This window comes from Dermacentor albipictus, chromosome 8 (genome assembly GCF_038994185.2).
Source record: "Dermacentor albipictus isolate Rhodes 1998 colony chromosome 8, USDA_Dalb.pri_finalv2, whole genome shotgun sequence".
NCBI classification, from domain to species: domain Eukaryota; kingdom Metazoa; phylum Arthropoda; class Arachnida; order Ixodida; family Ixodidae; genus Dermacentor; species Dermacentor albipictus.
In genome coordinates this window covers 67980096-68001182 of record NC_091828.1, presented here as the reverse complement: position 1 = coordinate 68001182, position 21087 = coordinate 67980096, and the positions used below count along the sequence as shown (strand labels likewise).

Genomic DNA, 21087 nt, shown 5'->3' with positions numbered 1-21087 from the left:
ATGCTTCCATACAAACTCTCATGGACGAGATTATCAGGGTGTGGGAACAGGGTGCCGTCCTCGAAGCGTGGAAACTGGCATCAGTCCTCCTTATCCTGAAACTGGGGCGCCCCCTAGGTCTGTTTAATTTCACGCCCACATTGCTTACATCTTGTATAGACAAGGTTGCCAAACACGTCATTAACACCTGCAGTTCTAAACATATTGAAGAACAGTCTCTTTCCATACAACATGATTGGCTTCCGGCCGGCACTTTCGACCTAGGACGTCAGGAAGTTGATGAAACATCAGATTATCGACGTTCACACGAGAGATGTCAGGGCACTCCTGGGACTTGACCTGGAGAAAGCCTTTTACAATCTCTCGCACATGCATATTCTCAAATCCATCTCTAGTTTTGGCTTAGGGCATAGATTCCATGCATTCATCAGCTCCTTCCTCAAAAACAGAAGGGCCATGATTAAGATAGGAGATCTCGAATCAGAACCCCTTGTACTTGGCTCCAAAGGTACTCCACAAGGTTCGATGGTCTCATCACTTTTATTCAACATTGCTGTCTGTGGGCTTTCCAAGAGGTTCTCGCAAGTGGGGGCATACATCATACCCTTTACGCCGACAACATCACCGTCTGGTGCACGGGCGACAGCGAGGGTAGAGAAGAGGAGGCACTCCAACAAGCTGTGGATTACACCGAGGCTTCCCTTAGTGGAACCAGACTCCGACTCGCTCCTAGCAAGTCGGAACTTTTGCTGTACAGACCCAAGAGAAGGGGTGTCAAACCTAGAGGCTGGGTCTCCCTCTCGGACGTCATTATAAAGCTTCGCCCAGCTCTGGTCATCTCATCCCTAGGGTAGAGTTCATCAGAGTTCTTGGCATGCTTATAGAGGCTAATGGCACATTTAATGTGCAGACCATCAACGAAATCACAGCTAAAACAGAAAGCATGGTTCGGCTCATCACTAGAATCTCCAAATCTCAAGGTGGCATCAGGGAGAACAATTTACTAAGGTTGTTCCACACTTTTTTAATGAGCCACATTACCTATGTTGCGGCCATGCACTGCTGGCAGAGTAATGAAAAGGCTAAGCTCAATCTCCTGATCTGCAAGAGCATCAAGAGAGTGCTAGGGGCCCCTTTGCGTACTAGCAAGGACCCGCTCATGCAACTGGGTATTCACAACACATTGGAAGAGGTAATCAAGGCACAGCGTATGGCTCAGGTGGCCAGGCTCTCCTTCTCGGCCGCGGGCAGGAGCACCCTAGCCGCCCAAGGGTGTAGTGCAGCTCTACAAGAGGAACGCAAACATAATCTTAATAAGGAGTAAAGGCCTTGCATTACAGTCTCTCCTTTTCCCTGCAGCGTGCAATTGCAGCACAATGCGGGGACGCAGAGGGCCAGGGGTGAAGCCCTGAAGCCCTGCTCAATGACGTCTGTGCAAACCCGGAGTCTGCATGCTTCGTAGCACCGGTACAGTACAGTCGATCGGCCAATGGAAGGCGACTGTAATTGTTATTTGAATATTAATTCATTGTTCCTTCTCATTTAGCTCACAAGTGTATATCCTATAACACATTTAGTCTCCAACAAGTACTGTCTTAAGAACAAAGTTCACCTCATAATCAGTCTCACATGATGTTCATACACGACACACTTGATCACACCCATGCCGCCACACAGAGAACGACAGCATCGTCACCACCGAATGTTGAGTGCACTTGTCGTCTTCTCCAAGGCGCGATAAGTAGTTCTCAACAGCGCTGCATCACCACTACTGCAAATTCCGTTGAGTGGGTCCTCAAGGCCGAGCCAGTCTTGGTACACGTCCAGCATGGCCCTGTTGATGCCAGGTGGCTGACACTGGACCGCGTTGTAAGCATCTTCGACACGCCTCAACAGAGCCTTCGAGTCACCATCATCTGGTCGCAACTGCGCTCCACCGTTGAGGCACCCTGCATGCATGAAATGGTTGAAATGGATTCCACCATAACTTACATATCATGGGGTCACTCGGCTTTCTCACATCCCTTGATGTCCGTCTTGCCTGCACAGCTCTCGCATCCGACATTCTGCTTCCCCGCGTGACATACACGCAATGGTGGGAGCACGGCCTACTGAACTACAGACCTGCACAGATCTCCCTTGCCCAGCAGGCCTGGTCTAGTTCAATTGTTTTGCTGGCAGGGACAGAACGTACAGGCAGAGGGGAACTAGTTATAACCTGTTTGCAGTCATCTGCTTCTGCGATCTGTTCTAATGCTCGTGCTGCCATTTCGGCAGGCACAAAGTGCTTGTATTGGTGGTAAATGAATAAATTCATGAATATAAAAAGAAAATGAAATTTGCAAATGTTTTGCATTACAATAGTGAAATTAGAGGAAGAGGTACGGTTCAAGAAAGATAAACAACGAGCACAGATGGCAGATGCAATGCTGGATGGCATAACTTTCCCTTTCCTAGCCTCCATAAGAGACTGAAAAAATTGTTATAAAAGATTCATAGATAAACTAGCTTTTTTGAGTTGATTACAGATAGCCTAATGTCACAGATGACATTAAGATTTACTACTGTGTGCCATAATGAAAGGGAGGGTATGTGGTAAAAGATTTCACAAGTAATTCCTGCGCCTGATGTCTGCAAGAGATTGATCGAGTCTTTTTCACGGAAAAGTGAGTTGAAAGCTTTGCAACAGCAATTCCAGTGCTTTAAAACGTGCTGCACTGCAGGCATTCGACAGAATGAGTACCACTAATTTTAACTCTTAAAAGTTACCAGTGAGTGTGTCACAAGTCCAAAAAGAGAATTACACGTACAGCTTCACTGCGTACGTATCTCTTGCACCACCGTTAAGCTGCCACCTTACCATGCAGAAAAGCTAGCTTTGCAGTTTGTAAAGAGTCATTGTCACGAACTCTTTCCAAACTGCAAAGCTAGCTTTTCTGTGTTAAGGAAACAGCACAACGGCGGTGCGAAAAATATGTACACAGTGAAACTGCATGTGTAATTCTCTTTTTGAACTCGTGACACACTCACATGCAACTTTAAGAGTTAAAATTAATGGTAATCATTCTGTCGTCGAACATTATGGTGGTTTCCAGTTTCTAAAAAGCACAGAAGTGAACTTTACTATGTAAACAATGTAACTGTTATGAACTCTGTGAACTCTATAAACATGACAATGTGCAAGATCTGCATGGTTTCTTACTGCGTGAAAAAGGCAATACGAGCAGCTATTTAACGCTATTTCAGAGAGCAGCGGTCTACACGCACAAAAATTTTTCGTTTTCGGACAGTAAACATTGAGAGCCGAGTGACCGATCAAAGCCTTGTGACATGACTGTCACTGTGTTTGCAAAAATCACCAACCATGCAAGCAGCTCGTTACAACACAACAGCCCCCATTCTGATTGCAACGCTACCCCAGTCGACCACAGAGTAGCAGACGAACAGGTCGTAACAGGGACACCGACGGGCAACAGTTGAATGAGAATGGGCGCAAGTGGCTCCCATAGAAGCCGAATATCTGCGCAGATCTGGAGTTACAGTAGGTCGTGGGTGGGACTTGTTGTCGCAGTTAGTTATGCAGCCACGACAAAAGATTGGCGAGTGGTCTGATGCCAGCACCATCTGACAGCGTGGGTAATTCAGGCATGAAAGGAACCTGCTTCCTCCTCATCTGCGAGGTGCGTGTGGACCGCACAGTCAGTCCACATGCACTGCCATCTTTCAGCTGCCCAAGTCATTCGTGGGACTGCACCCACGAATGACTTAGGCCTCGATTTGCGTTCATTATGGCCAAACATTCACTAGTAACCTTGGGTGGTGAGTTGAACTCTCTCGTTTTCTCAGCGTGTTTCACTGAGGAACTATTCCTTGTATGTACCTAGGCTGGCTGGAATTTTGAATAAAAAAGAACAATAAATCAGTTTGTTGGAACGAATAAAAAAAAAGAAAGAACGAGAAATAAAACAATATTTTTGCTCGACACAAAACATAACGGAATCATTATTTATTACTTTGTTTTAGAGTGAAGGCGAAATATTTTTGATCGGTTTTCTGTTTGAGGGGAAAGTCGGCAATCCAAAACAACCAACTTCAGGCAACGTCAAAATTAGCGCCCGTATTTCAGGCAAGGATAGTGCGAGCGATAGCCGATAGAGCGCTAGACTAACCTACGCCTGTCACTTAGTGCACTGGCAGATCGGCATTGTAGCAAAGCCCAGGGCTTGGGTGCTGAAGAGCTTGCCATTTTGCTTTCTACCGGTACAACGCTTTGTTATCAAAGCTTTCTCCTTCGTGTTAAGTTCGTTTTATTGGAATAGCGGTCTTGCGTTTCCGCGAGTACACTTGATGATGTGCTGCTTCTGAGATCATGCCCAGTGCCTTGACTCAAGGCACTGAGCATAATCTTAGAATTTATAATTTACTAATTGAGAAAAAGAAATACTGTGTTTATCATTACTTTGCTTTGAAAATGTTTGCATGTGGACCAAAACCATTATGAACCGTTACAGATAATTTTTTTAGTTCTGGAGCAGAACTGGAACGGAACATGTTTTAGCCGAATGTAACAAAAACAGAATGAAAAAAATTTTGTTCCAACACCCTGTAAAAATACCATTTTTGGGTTTGTACTACAGTGTTCCGATTTACAATTTTTACCAAGAGCACTTCGCACCCTATAACAAAGTTTTTGATAATCAAGATGCATTGCTGCCATGTTTATTTTATACACTACCATCAGTGCATGTATAATATACTCATAGAGTGATGAACTTTATTGCTGTGTATTATTAATATTACTATTAGTATATTGTTAAACATGGTGTTTGCATATGACGTTTAGTCTGCTGAGTAAAGTTCATTTCCCTATCACTGAGTAACATAAAACTTTGGGGCGAGTTGATGACTTTGATTCACGTCCTTACCAAGCTAAACGTCAGACCAGGTGCTAGGCTAGAAATATCATCATTAGCCACAGGCTGTAAAGAAAAATTGTCTCTGCTCGGCAAGGCGTTGAACTTTGGTCCACCTTGTGGCAGATTGGCATTCTTCCATTAAGCTACATCCTCAGCTCGTAATGTGCCACACAAATTGGCAGCGTTAGCTGTGATGGCACTTGTTCCAGCAAATTAAAAGGCAATGGTGGCTACATTCCACAAAAAAATGTGTTGACAAATTGGAGCATAAGCAGCTAGCAAGTGCTTATTAGGAAAACATTACCTTTGCAGTGGCTTAGTGGAATTTTACATCAAGAGCAAAAAAGAAGAAATCATGGGATCAATGTTGAAATGGTAAAAAAGTAAAGTTCACATGGGTTAAATGTTAGTAAAATCGTTAAATAAGAATGGCAAAAAAAGTATGCTCGTTGAACGTCAAAAAAAGGAGGCAGAAGCAACAAAAACAAAGAAAATGAAGCCCTTCCATTTAGAAGTAGATTACAAAGAATTGTTGAAAAAGTTTGAATGTTTAATCAAGCAATTTACTACTACAGAGCAAAGAGTAACAACAGATATAAAGTTCACAGGTAAGTTATCAGTTCACAGCTATTCGCTGTGTGGATTCAGCAGTTTCCAAAGAATTCAATGGAACTGCCATTGAATGGGTACATCACCAATGGATAAAACACATTTTAATGAAGCTTGCATTACTTTTGAGTGAACCAAAGCAAGAAGGTTAATGGACAGCTGGGGCTTACCGGCAGGACAGGCCATGATCTCGATGAAGTGGTACAGGCACTTTGCCCGCTTCATCTTCTGCACCACATTCTGGATGTTGCGGAAACCGTTGGCGATGGCAAAGCGCAACACAGTCTCCCCGCCAACCTCCAGGGTCACTTCTCGGAAGTCCTGGTTCCTGCGGTGGTTTGCGCCCATCAGAATGTGCCAATGAGTGACCACACTCAGGGTGCCTCAATAATGATACCACCATTTGAGTATGCATCGGTACTACTGTCTGCTGCTGCTGTTTCACCATAATCAGCACAAATTTGTTTCCACTGCAGGACAAAAGACTCTGTTGGGGATCTCCAACTACCCACGTCTTGTGTCAGCTGACACCATCCTACGCTTGCAAGTTTCCCGATTTCATAGCACCACCTAGTTCTGTGCCAACCTTAACTGCGCTTCCCTTCTCTTGGCACCCATTGTGACTGCCGGTTATCTGCCCTAAGCATTAAATGGCCCGCCCAACTTTATTTCATCCTTTTAATCCCAACTGCAATATCACTACCCCCCGGTTTGCTCTATAACCCACACAGTTGTCTTCCTTTCTCTTAACATTACACCTGAGACTTTTTGTTCAACCACTTGGTGCGTTGTCCTTAGCTTCTTTTCGAACTTTCGCGTTAACCTCCAAGTTTCTGCCACATAGATTAGTAGTTGTAGAACACAGTGATCCTAGACTTCTTTTCAAGGATAACGTTGAGCTGCTGGTAAGGTGCAAGAATCTGGTTGATAAACCACGAGAAAACAAGTCATCTTTCATTGTTGAGTTTGCAACGAACGCTTTCTCAACAAAGAAGCCTTTGCCTACACGATTCGATCAACAATGTCCGCCGAGTAGGATGCAGAGCTTCATCTTGCTCTTATAGTTCGTCGCAATGCTTGCGAAATTTACGACAGTTCAATATGCAGCAGGCTGGAGAAGGTGACGCCAGGTGCCAGATGTGGTGGGAGTAGCAGAACCGTGCTGTGCAACCTTTCGACCCCACGAAAATTCGCCCAGACACGCTGTAAGTGAGCGGCAGAAATTGGCGACCGATGTCGGGCTACGCAGTTACTATTAACAACGGCACGGCACGTACTGCATGTGCAACAATGCTTTACTGCTTACTCCATGCCAACATTGCTTCCCACTGTCTTTGCCACACTCCTCACGCTTAGTGTCATCCTGTGTTCAGCCTGAAAACCTCAGAACCCACACTGCTGCCATTTATAGAGATTCCGTGAAACCACTGCTCGCTGGCACTGCTACTGTCTCCTCGCAGTACAGCATGCAGCGTTATTGAGAGCGTTCCTGCTTGACATTTGGCAGCGTCACTGTGAAAGACACACGATATTGTGCATATACTGTAGTACTGGGCAATAATACATATAACAAAATAATGGACATAACGAAGTAATTTCAGCTTTCCCTTCAACTTCATTACAACGAGATGTGAGCGTAGTACGAGTGCAATATTTGTTTATGTCATTATGCCGAAAAAGCATGTTAGCGTGACCTCCGCTAGCTCTTTTTGCCAATGATAACAAATTTATTACGACAACCCTGACTATGTTTAACACAAGCAGTCATTTCAAATGCACAAGCACACAATGCACGATGCAATGCAACTTGAGTATGCGAAACTTCAACTATATTAAAACGGTAGAAGCAACCACTACTGACCCTGCTGCAGATGTAAAACTGACAGAAGCAGTGAAGAAATGTGAAATATCAAAAAAAAAAAGAAAACACATACACACACAACACATCTCCGAAAGCTTTTGTGCAGATGACACCACTGTATGCCATCGTGCAGGTGGCATAAATCAACCAACAACTGGCTATTGCTGCACCAAATATAGGGTTAAGCATCACGTAACACTGCTTTGGCAGGGACCCTGTTTCATCACCTGAGGGTCTTAAAGGCAACCTCTTCAGGCCTGCTGTGAAAGAGTAGCCTCGCTGCCTCCACAAAGACGTACTCGCAGTAGCCACCGGATCCAGATCCTGGGTGCCTATAGGGACTGCCGCCAACTTCACAACGGAACCTGCAGGGCATTTCAAAGAACAAGGCTAACACCGAACCTCCACCTGAGGATACAAGCATTACCCAGCACAGTGACTCGGTTCCTATGCTATTCAACTGCTCTCGAATGTGATGCCGCAGGTTTTGATTCCCCAGCCATTTTGGCTGCATTCTAATGAGGGCAGAATGTACCATACTTACAGTGCACCAGGGCAGTCAAAATTAATTTGGGGCACGTCACTGTCGCCTCATTCTTAACTCCTGCCTTGTTTTTGAACGTAAAATGCAGTGCATCAATTGTCAACCTTAGGTAAACGACGCCAGAAATGGGCTCCACATTGAAAAAAAGTTATGTCTGAGCAGGGCGCCTGCACTTGCCATGATGCGAGGCAATGAGATTCCACATGCGCATGTGCCTGGGTAGTTAGGCACGTGCAGATGTGGTGTACCGCTGTGCAATCACAGCATGATAAAATGCACTGATGTTGTTTGCTGAAGCGCTCCAGCGTCTACCTGTACTGAACTAACTGTAACAGCGCAAACACCTAAGATGAGCCACAAAAAGAAAGACACAACACACAGTGGCGCCAGTGTGTGTCGTGTCTTTCTTTTTGTGGCTCGTCTTAGGTGTTTGCGCTGTTACGTTTAGTTCAGAATTATGTACCAACTAGACCCAAATGAAGTGTTACTGGTCTACCTCTACGAACAACACATGGACACAGGCACTGTGCTGTGAACACAACAGCTGCTGTCAGAGAACATTTTCTTCACTCCCAAAATATTCAAAATTTCTGAGGTAGTTTCCACAAACTCAAGGCGCCGGCTTTAGAACTCCGACTGGTGTACAAGTGAAGAAGATACCGCGTAGCAACAATCGGCTCCTCACAAGCAGCCATTCTCCACTCACAGCGAATCTGATGCAGCCGAGGGCAATTCACCAAAAGACCTGCCTTCTTTCACCAGCATGGATTCAACTTCAACTGAAAAAGAAAACAAAAAAAAATGCTTGCTGACACTTTGAACAAGCGAGCCCCTCCCTGAAATTATTACAGTAAAATCTTGTTAGTACACAGTTGGCAGGGAAAGTGAATCAGGTACGCACTAAATGATGCATTAATTACCTGACAATGACAGATAAGCAGCTATAGCCTTACTGGCCAAAGAAATGTGTTAATTCTCACTCAAACACACATGCACACAAGTCTTATTTGTGAGCAGGCAGCAAAAAATCTGATTTTCACTTGCTGCCATGGCGGCCTTGCGGCGGCGATGGCATTCTCAAACTCGGCAAAGGCCACGAGCCAGTTTATCCATCAAATTCGACTTCTCCGCGAACGCCCTTATGACATTCAACGCACTAGCCATGTTGAATACGGAAGGGCCATCATCCATGCCATCATCCATGCCATCATCCATGACGACGACGTGGAAGCACTAAAAGTTATGGCAGCAGGAAGCATGTCATGGCTACCATGTTTTGACGTCACTATCAATGGCGACTGCAGTCTGGGAAAGATCTGTATACCATAATTTCGCTATCTATAGTCTGCATGCACAGCATTTTACAGATTCCATGCTTGTACGCACCAATGAAGTACTACATACTAACCGTTTCGAATGTGTTAAGCGACTATGGCTTAAGTGTTCAGCCAATACATTAGGTTAAATGGTGACAGGGCAGGGGGTTCATCGCGACTATATTTAAACCAGAATTATTTATTAAGCGGGTACTTGTTAACCAGGTTTTACTGTACATAAATACAAGCAGAGTCCAGTTGCTACATTTAGAAAAAAAATGACACATGAGAAAACTTTCAGTGGCCATTTAGCAGTAGATGCAAGAGAAATGCATTGGCATTATGTCGTACCTATTTCAGGTCCAGGATCCACGACTTAAACTGTGTTCACCAAATTGTACAGTCTTGTTCAGGCACTCACTCGAGGCACATCCTGCCTCATGCAGGAACGAAGCGCAACTGATGGTGTTTCATCACTGTCATATATATATATATATATATATATATATATATATATATATATATATATATATATATATATATATATATATATATATATATGACTCTAACTGTGCTTCCGGCAGGTTCGTTTTTGTAGCTGCCATCATGTCTCCCTATAGTTTTTCAGTCCATTCCTCAATACCTTGTGTCGTGTCGTGTCGTCGGCCTCCCCTTATATTCCTGAATTTGGCCAAGTCGACAATTTGAAGTTGTCTACCCTTTTTCTTGCGCAGTCCTGCCCTTACCATTATTTCTATTATATTGTGATCACTCCCAAAGTCGGGTTGCATATTTGTCCACTGCGTGTCTCCTGCGTTCTTGGTGAATGTTAAATCTGGCGTAGTATTTGCGCAAACGCTGGTACTTATTCTCGTGGGATGGGTCGGTCATGAGAGTCAGGCCTTCCTGCTGCGCATCTAGCCAGAGGTTCCTGCCTTTTTCGAGTTTCGTTATTGTAGCCCCATGCCACGTGTTGGCTGTTAAAATCACCTCCGATCACTACTGCTCGGTTGTCCACTATGGCAAGGATTTTTCTAAAGAGCGTTCGAAATGTATGGTGTCTGCATTTTGGACTGCTGTAAATATTTAATACAAAGAGACTGTCTTTTGTTTTCTGTGGGGGTATGAGTTCTAGGAGAATGTGATCGATTGACTTAACCTCCGTGTTGTGTTGCATGACCATGTGATTTCGCTTTGCCAACATCGTTAGTGCCTTCATCTCCCCTTTGGCACTACCAAGGACTTGTATCCCGACAAGTTTGCAAGCTTGTGCGTTTCCTGCATCATTATAATATCTGAGCTTTCTTTGTCTTTAAGGTGTTGTTGCAGAATGTATCATTTTTGATCGTATCCTCTACAATTCCGTTGCCAAATCGTGTATCTATTTCGTCTGTCCATGGCGGCGTTACAGGTTTTTCAATCCCTGGGCAGCTACAGGGATCCTAGTGTCTTAACCGATCTCCCCTATTTGTTTGCGGTCCCCATATTGCTAGTTTGCCTTCGAAGTCAGCCATCATTTGTTGCACTTGCTGTAGTACTGCCTTTCCTAGCACCTCTATCTTTGCCTCAAGTGCCATAACTTATAAACTGCATTAAAGAAATGGAAAAATATGAGCACCAACTAACAAGAGGCATTTCACATAAATATGCACAAACATGCACAGTTCACTACCCCTCTGCAGTGTATTTTCAATGTTCTCCATCATGAACTTATGAATGATATAAACTGGGAATGCATAAATGAGGTTGTACTAGTACGTCATTCCTACGTAATGTATGCAATGTCTAGAAATTATATTGCGAACCACAAGCATAAATTTATGACCTAGCACAGTTGACTTTTGTTAATTCAACTGCGGTTAATTTGATTTTTCAGTTAATTTGATCCAGAACGATGGTCCCGGCCAGCACCCATGAATTTCTATGGGCCCAAACTTTCGTTATTTCAATCTTAAAACTGAACTTGGCTGGGTAATTCAAGCTTGACCATTCAGCTGTATGATACCCCCAATAGCCTTCCTCTTAGTGGCAGCATCTGTCTTGGCGGTCCTTAGGGGACAGTGAATGAGTTGTAGACAAGTCACCTCCTGTTGGAAATGCCTAGCTTCAGCCTACCCTAGGAAGCTTTTCAAACAACCATAGCTCATGATTACCAGACTCTAACAAGCACACTTTTCCTTTTCAGAAAAATTGGGCTGCAAATTGCTTGCGCTGTGAATATAAAGCGAAAACCACCTTTGTGACGTGTTTTACCGCATGACGCAGATTCATTGCGGCAAAGCTAGCATTAAAGTACCGTGCGGCAAAGCTGACTTTTGGAAACTGGCTGACATTGTGCAGCACATGCCCCTGACAATTTTTCTTCTGGAAAAATCGAGTGCGAGTTACATTTCTACTTTGTTTACTAAATTTAATGTCATCTATACGTTAATTTTCTACTTTGGACACATACATGGTGGGCATACGTTTTAATTGGGGGGCTTGTTAAAATCGGGCAAATACTGTCAAATAAATCGGCGACATGTTTTGGCGTTCTTTGTGCATCTTGTTTAATTTGACCGCCCAGAGAACTCTATCGATTTTGTCAGTCCTACCAGGATCGAATTAACGAAATTCGACTCCAACAATAAGGCTAATTTATAGTCATTTAGTGACCTGTGCTTAAAGTGCTATTTCAAATTGTACAGAAAAGAAAAATCAAATCTGACAACTAAAGCAAGAAAGCAAATCCTTTGCAGATGTGTGCCAATATGAAGAACTCGCACACCAAAGAGAGCGAAGCTGTCTAAGCGAGTTCTCACGCTCTCTGGAAGTACTAAGCGTCTGTTTGCTCGCTCACAGCCTTGCTTGAATGCAGCAGCAGTTGTGCTCGAGAACAGTAATGGCTGGCTGTTCCTAGTGGTGACTCTTACAGAGGCTGGCTGCACTGCAGCGCCATGGCATCAGGCTTCACTGCCGCGCAGCCATACAAACTCCTATCTGACCTACAACATGGAGCCAGTATAAAGAGACACGAAGAAAAAAATTATGGATTGCTGGATAAAAGAAAACATGCTTATAAGTTGTCATCTATTTCAATCAAACTCGTTACAGGAAAAATGTAACTGATTACATTTACAGCTGCTTCATTCAAAAATGTAATTGATTACAGTGACCAATTACAGGCTCCAGTAAAGTAACTGGGGAACTACTAAAATGTAACCGATAAGATTTATGTTACTTTCCTCCCAACCTCGATAAACATTGCACGAATACAGTAAATGGCCTGGCCGTTTCAGTGTGTCCTCTTCGGCCGTTCACAAGTCATTCACTTTCACTAACAATTGCATTTCGAAACTTTCATCACTCATCTTCCTTTGTTTTCTTGTGAATGCATCAGCAGCAATGCTGCAACTCACTCGCTGGAGGGAAGGACAGCGGGGTAACGTACAGACGTCTTGCACACAAGAGCATGGCTCCTCAATGCCGCAATGCTCGCATTTGGCTCCTCTATGAAGCTCGGCACTTCACTACTGCTAAGGTTCAGAGGAGGCACTCCCAGTAGCACAAATGAATAGCTGAAAAAAATTGTCCATAGCTGACTTCCTGGCATCAATGTCTGAAGTGGCCATCGTTATCAAGCTATAGCAGAGCCTTTTTAATTCGTTGCCCAACATCTGGTAGAGCACTGGGATGAAACAAGTACTGAGTGCCTGGGTTTGCCTCTCTGAATATGAAGATCTGTGAGGCAAGATGTCATCCATAGGGCCTGGCACAACCACAGGCATTTCATAGTGTAGGTCCCGCCAAATAAACGATATGCAAAACCTAGAAGTGCACTTCTCCACACACTTTCTTCGACACATCCAAGATGGTGGACCTCGAGCTAGATTTCTAATTGAAGTAACCATCCGTGGGTCAGTGACATCATTCTTGCCACCATCCATTCCCTGTACTGCCCAAGGTTTCAAAATGCCTTTCTTAGTTTTAACAGTGCTGCTAGCAGGAACATGGCGATCTTGGTTAGGCAATGCTAGCTCTGTGGGAAAGCCTGCTTACGAACTTTTGCACATGGTCTAGTCAAGTGCTCAAAGCTGCGTCGCCTGTAATAGCTTCCTCTTCAATAAGGTAACTCGTTACATGTACTAATTGGTTACACCAAAAATTTAATGAATTACAGTGAGCATTACTGAGTAAAATGCAACCATACAACCACAAGACTATTAAAATGTAATTGATTACAAGCAACTAATTACAATGTGATTCGTTAAGTACAAGTGTGCCTTTACTGAGATATATGCAAGGTGACTTCTGTATTATAATTTATTATTACCCTTTAATACCAATTCAGAGCTGCGACATGCATTGTGTTGCATTTACATTTGCTGTTGACCACACTGTCACATAGTGGCCTTCACTGCTACATGAAAACCACTGAGGACCTTAACAGCTTCGCTGTAAAAATATGAGACCATATTAAACTATTGAGCTGTGACATGTTCTCTGCTGCACTGAACATCTAAATGCCGTTCCCATAAAAATGAAAAAGCAGGAAAGTCAAGGCAATGTGCAAAGAGCACGTCGTACCAGACGTGATGACGCAGTCCACATCTCTGGTGTTGTATATTTCATCATAGAAGTCCGTCCGTGATGCTTCTAGCTTCTTGTCGTAGCAGGGCATCACACTGACGTGGTAAATCTGGCCATGGAAAACAAAAAGCAAAGAATATTTGAAGGCGATTTGCATGCTAATAGTCATGACGTTTGAAATGTTTTCCATTACCATTACAGTTAAACCTCGATATAACAAAGTAGGCAAAATCGGCAATTAGTTTTGTTGTACCAAAATTTCGTTGTATTGAAATTTGACGTTTTATGTAAATAAGTATAGTCAACTGACAAAGAGAGAGGGGGGGAGGGAGGAAGGAAAGGCAGGGAGGTTTTTCTTACATGGGAAGGGGCCACAGAATTTTCCAAATTATCGGGCAATCGGAAAAAGCAAATTTGAATGAGACAAACAATTCATTTTGGTGAATTTGGGAGTCGGCGATGAATGATACGTTTTCATGCCACGTCGACAACATCTTCACATAGGCGGTACGAATTAAGCGAAGCCAGCCACGCTTTCACGTGCACTCCACCCCCGGAACTTATAGCATCGCCCACACTGGGACGACGCTATGATGAAAAGTGCCAGCAGCGGGGAGCGAATGCTTCGTCTGCCGCTAGCTGCAAAGGATCACCGAAACTTGAGACTATGCAACCTTCAATACTAAACGTGCGGGAAGACAGCTTACACGATGCCACGCCGTCTCGGCATGCTCACGTTTTACACACGCAGCAGATTATCTCTAAAGCAGGGTGCACAGCTGCATATGCGCTTCCAGCCATGCTCAGCCACAACCGATACGTGTGCCAGAAATCGCGGTGTGCACCAACTTGCCACCGCCCCACCGCCCCGCCGCCCCACCCCCCACATGTGCTTAAATGCGTTATTGCGAGCTGGCTCCCGTCCCCCTCCTTCCCTTTGCTTGCGCGAGGAGGTGGCACTCGTGCGTGAAGCTATCATCTTTTTTTTCTCACCCTCGCACCTAAAGCACAAAGTGCACAGGGCGTGACAGGATCTTATTGCACTTGGACTTTATACGGAACATCACCCGGCTTCACTTGGCGATCACTCTTGTCGTGCTGCACGCTATTTGAGAGGTGCGTTTGCAAGCAGCCGCTTGTAATGCAATCATTGGACCATCTGCGTCTGCGGAATTTTCCATTTATTGTCTCGGCATTCCTTTGATGCAGACGCAAAATTTCGTTATATTGAAATTGCATGCACATACACTTCGTTATATTGAGGTTCTAGTTACATGGTGTTCTATGTACAAGAGGTTATAAAAAGTTAAATACTTTGTTATATTGAAGTTCGTTATATTGAAGTTTAACTGTATTAATATTTTAAACCAGGACACTAGGACTGTGGCACATAACGCTGCCATGTGGACATGAGAAGCGCAGACAGGCATCAACAAGCTAAAGAAATTTAAGCTCATTATTAGGCAAGCATGCACGCACTAAACACATGTTGCAACTTCAGATGGTGACAGTGACAACATTGTTGGCAATTGTCAAATTGAAACATACAGTTTAAACAGGCTGCCAGTTTTAGCTGCTTCATGGGCCATTCTAGGTGAAACCCATGGTGAGCAGTAATTTTGGAACTTACTACATGCATTGTGTAGAATTCGACGAGATAAGCTTGTCCTTCTAGGAATGCCTGCGACATTTACGACATAAAAATGGCACACTTTAGTGGGGGACTCCAGATTAATTTTCACTAGCAGGAGTTGTTCAAAGCATTTCACCTTCTTTGAAATGTGGCTGCCACGGCCATAAGTGAACCCACAACCCCGAGCTGAGCAGCTTAATGTCATAGCCACTAAGCTACCATGGTAGGTTATCGCTGGGTATCGAAGTTGCACCCCTGTGGCAAAGTTAATTCAGGAGCCAGACTCTCTAACCACTGATCGATCAAATAGCGTTTGGCATTTGCCAGTTTGAGCAAACTTCTGTGCACCATGCAAGCTCCTAAGAGTGGTGTCAGTGCATGTGTTTTGGAGGCCACAGCTGGTTACGCTATACGGGTCAAATGTGATGTGCACATTGCAAAGACTTTCTAAAGAGACAGCGGTTCTAAAACACAGCAATGCATTCTGAGATTTTGCTGTTCCTACAGTAAATGAATTCAGAATTGAAGGAATCACTGATGTCTGCAGATATTTTCGTTCGCACTGAAAGTGACAGCAGCTCCACTGTTTCCTTGTGTTGTCACTCTCTACAGGCCGCTGATGAGATGCTCGACCCGAACATCCGGTTCACTCACCTGGTCAGGCTTTTTGCCCAGCCTACCGGCCAGAAACTTCTTGACCAACGACCCCATGACCTGCTGTGGCGAACGGGCTCGGCTGATGTGCGGCAGCAATACGTCGCCATGAGTCTTCTCCGCATAACAGACGAATCCTGGATAAATGACACAGTTGCTTTAAAACGCAGCACAGTAGTGCACCTCCTATCTCAACCAAGCTTTAGTTAGAATCAATGAAAGCGCAACTCTTGTTGTTTGGTTTTTCAGCAAGGCCCGGTACGCAGACTAGGTTATTAAGTACGGCAGATAAAACTGCCACAATCTCAAAATCAGTTCTGCTGCTCTTTTTGGGGAAGTGATTTATTGATTGATTAAGTTAATTGTCTGAAAGCAATACTGGTGCAATGAGAGAGACCGTAGTGGTGAACTCCAGATTAATTTCAACTGCCTGGAGTTCTAGAATTAATGCACGCCTAATCGAAGTACACAAGCATTTGTATTCACCTTCTGGTATCCTTACCTGGGCATGATGATGCTAAAAGAGGGAGGGCAGTTCGATCGCTGTCCCTCCGCGCCCACCGCTCGAGGAAGTCTCGTAGCACCTCGATGAGGGCAAACTCCCGGCCAAATGTGGAGTCCAAAACATAGTGGGCTCCTGCAGTGCCATGCAAACAACTTCAGTGCCCCGTGACATTCCTTTGTTGGGGTCCCAGTTGTCATAAAACACAGAAATCAGCGTAAGTGGCAAGAAAAACAGGTTCACAGAATTGAAGCTGCCACAGCTGCTGATCAAAGCCGCAACTTCACTTTTGGCAGCAGAAAACCACAGTCACTGTGGCACTAACAAGCTGTATAACAATCCATTATATTAAAGCCAGCGCTATCCACATTTACCAGTGGGCACCTGTCACGGATTTGAGCAAACTGCCTTGGCTGCTTGTTGCTGCTAGCTTTATGCACCTTTTTTCATGTGTTTCTCAAAGTTTGTGTGCTGTAGGAATAATGAACTTGATAACATTCAACAGAATATGCCTGACTAGCCATGATAGAGGAGACAAAAGCAGCTAGTGAGACCCACCCAATGTCTTGAAAAAGCCAGTCAGCCTTGCTGAAGCATGCTCGTAGCCGACGCCATACTTCCCAGCAAATGAGGCGGCCACCTGAGGGGCTACGGTGATGACGATGAGCTTGCGTTTTTCTTCAGGCTGTAAGACACAGATTACAATTATTGCTCCTGTCGTTGAATGGTAGCATGTGCTGCACTGCAACTACAACGAGAGTTCATGTGAATTTAGCACATGGCTGCTACATAGAATACTACAATTTGAAGGCTACTAAATAAACCATCTATATGTGCACAACTGTGTGCCACTAACATGCCATAACCTGTTTGTGAGGACATTTATGATGCACGTCTCATGAGAATGCAAGAGAATATAGCTACACTAATGGTACTCATGGCACCCAGTGATAGTTAGCATTGCTTATGGTGCAGCCAATATTGACTATAGTCCGTAATATCTAAAAATGATGAGCCATTCCAATCTGCAAAGGTGGCTGACCAGCGAAGCTCATTAGCACATGGCACCGAGGTGACAGAATTTCGAATAAAGGTAAGAATATATTAATTGTCCTGATTGGTGGTCATCATGACAATAGGTATGCACACACATTCTCGCATCACCTCTGTTGTTAAATGTGTCCATCACGTAAGACACTGAATGGCTCATTACCCCCTTAAGCAATAGTTCATACCACTGTAAATTTTTAAAAATTAATGCGGCCTCCTAATTACGACGACAGAAGAGCAATGAAATTCTACGCTGGAATGATGAGTGGCAACGGAGCCAGCTGTGGAAGAAGACGACGATCCTCGAGCCATGGCTGCTGATTATTAAACATACTGTTGCTATTAAACATACGAACCCTTTTGTTAAATGTGAAGAAGGGATAGTATACCACATTCCATTGAAGTGTGGAAAAGAGTATATCGGCCAAACAGGCGATACAACCCTTTTGTTAAATGTGAAGAAGGGGTAGTATACCACATTCCATTGAAGTGTGGAAAAGAGTATATCGGCCAAACAGGCCGATGTATTAATGAACGCCTGCGCGAGCATAAGCTATCATTGAAAAATGGATATGGTTCTAACTTGCCGCTGCATTGCAAGGCCTGCGGAAATGAGGATGAATGGGTATGTGAAGCAAGGCTTCAAGATACGACAATCATGTATAAAAGTAAAGATTCTGTTGCGCGGGAGTTGTTGGAGGCCAACGAGATTAAGAAAAGAGGGGATAACTGTGTCAGTACCCCGTCTTTGAATATATACACGAATGAATGCATGTTTTTAGACAAGTTTTCTATTTAGATTAAGCGTGATTCCCTATATCTTCAGTGTTCTCGCACGTGCACATTCAAGTATTCAGTGTCCCTCTTTTTTCATTCTCCTCTCCTCATGGCTATATAATCAGCCACTTGTCATTTCAATAAACAGTTGCAAGTAGCGCCTTGTCCTGTCTGGTTTTCTTCTTGTGTGCTGTCATTTTTTGGCGCTTATTCTATTGAAAACTGCTGATAATAGTTGTTGATGATGACAACAGTTTCCTCTCATCGCTCATACCCCCTTAAGCAATGAGCGGCAACGGAGGAAGCTGTGCAAAGAGACAACAACAACTAATGCGTGAACCGTAGTGCGAGCGCATTCACATGGTTGAGCCGAGGGGCACCGACAAGCTAGTTCGCGGGTTGTTTGTAGATGACGGGAATACCCTAGCCTTATAGAGCTTCGCTGTAATATCCATAATGTCCCAGGTACTGTAAGAAAAGCCAGGTTAGTTTTACAAGCGAAACAGGTCTATGTTTAGACTGAATGTTCATGTCTGTTTGCAAAAATCCGATGGCTCATACCCTCGTAAGCAAGCAAAAATTGCAATGACTCATACACCTGTAAAGCAGTGGCTACAAGACTTTAACATGGATGTTTCATGTTACATTCATGTTTAAATGCTTCTCACTTTAGTGTTGCACTCAGGTGAACGTACCTACTACTATAAGACGCAAGTGTGTAGATTTGACATTTGCAAGCGACATGTGCGACATCGACATGACCGAACCCCTTGCAGTAAACCGCACTGATCACAAGGCTACTGTGCTCACTTGTAGAAAATTGACTCGTAAGTTTCTGCTGTTTAATAAACATGTGTTTCACTGCCAACAAAGCAAGGACAGTGGCTGATTACATTCATGTTTGAATGCTTATCGCTTCGGTGTTGCAGTCAGGTGAACGTACCCACTGCTATAAGAAGTAAATGTGTAGCTTTGACATTTACAAACGACACGTGTGATATCGAGATGACCAAATCCCTTGCAGTATACCGCAGCGATCACAAGGCTACTCTGCTCACTTGCAAAAAATTTACTGGTGAAGTTTCTGATGCTCAGTAAACGTGTTTCACTGACAATTTGTCTTCATTGATGTCACCAGTATCCATACAATGCACATCTCGTTAATCACAAGGGCACATTCAAGTAAACATAAAGCTGATGGCAAAGGGGACGGTTAGGTATACAAAGGGTCAAGCTTCGCTTATCCATCTTCACAGAGTGGAAGGGGCGACGACTTTTTCTTTGTCCAAGTACACTATAATAGCTTACAAGCTACAACTCTGCAATACATGTGCTGCCATGGCCACTACGTGTCGTTCAATAACCAGTGTAGCCACACTTCAGACCTCAAGATATTGGGATGCACATATTACACGCCTTTAATTACTTGAGCTCACAGAAATTTACAACCCGGTATATTTGATCACACTGAGTAGTTATGGATGTGAATTGACTGCGTTTGTCGAAAGTTTTCAACTTTGCCGAGAGAACTTGCTGTTTAGCTAGTTGGTACCTGATACAACAAGAACAGTGCAAACTTGCAACGAAACAAGGAGGAAGGTCTTTGTCCTCAGATGATTCGATAGGCGAGTAAATGAGCTTGAAATTGCATTGTAAAACACTTCCGCTTCTTTGAACTCTTAGAAATAACAGTGGTATCATGTCGCAACTTTCTGGATAATGCGCATGTTATCATGCGAAACGTTCAGCTTCAAGTTAGGAAGGCCTGATGAGCTATGCTCATAGCCTATTTCTTCTCTGCATTTCTAATGTTCTGATTTTGTGACTTCAGCAACGACAACAGACAGACAAGTCTGCACGAAACGTTCTTACCAGTTCCGCATTTTCCTTGAGCACGCCGTAAAGCTGCTCGGCGCTCTGCTGGGTGATCAGCACGGTTTCCGCCGAAGTCACGCACCCACTGCACGCCAGGCAGTCCGTGAGCGTTATCTGCGCCTTCTCCAGTTTGGAAGCCTGCCCGGACTGCGCGATCGAACACCAGCACGGCGATCACTCGATCCGCTTTCCTTTTGCGCATTTCTCATACACAACTTCGAAAAATGCGCTCTTCTCTCACCTCGTCAACTTGGAGGTAGGAGCCATCGTCGCCGATTTTGATAGACCCAAGTTTTCCGGGACGTCTCTCTACCGTCACCGGCTTGATGCATTCCTGAAAAAAAAGTATGCGAAGAGTTGCGAAGACGGCATTATTTGGGGGAACGCGAGCGTGCGCGCTTTGCGTGTTTCCGCGTGTCGTAATCGCGACACTCTAGTTACGCTTGCTTCGTCTCGGCGTTGGAGACTTCATAATTGTATTCCGCATGCGGTGACACTTACCTGAGAGGGCCCGATAAAGTCATTTAAATCTGTAATTCGCAACACGCCGCTAAAGCCGTCTGCCATTCCTCCGACCTGCGATTGAACTAAACAAACTATGCTGGCTAATCGGAAAAATAGGAAAAGTTAACTGCGGTATCGGGCCGCGAGGGACCAATCAAATCGCAAGTTTGCATTTGCTGCGATACCGCTGTTGTTTTTAGGAGGCAGACGAAACGCGTGAAACTCGGTTGTGTAGCTCGGCTTCGCTGCCCTTGTTTTGTAAGTTTCGTTCCGCATT

General features: G+C 44.3%; 1 protein-coding gene across 1 annotated transcript; it reads right to left on the bottom strand.

Moving 5' to 3' along the window:
* Positions 1-521: 521 nt before the first annotated feature.
* On the bottom strand, positions 522-20942 carry LOC135914524 (cytosolic Fe-S cluster assembly factor narfl). Its single transcript, XM_065447428.1, has 11 exons — positions 20808-20942; positions 20548-20640; positions 20304-20453; positions 17163-17289; positions 16605-16739; positions 16103-16239; positions 13813-13924; positions 8637-8709; positions 7614-7751; positions 5696-5853; positions 522-1949 (listed from the first exon to the last, which is right to left on the bottom strand). Exons 1-11 carry the CDS (start codon positions 20871-20873, stop codon positions 1693-1695), a joined length of 1446 nt encoding a protein of 481 aa, XP_065303500.1. The 5' UTR covers positions 20874-20942; the 3' UTR covers positions 522-1692.
* Between the last annotated feature and the right edge of the window lie 145 nt (positions 20943-21087).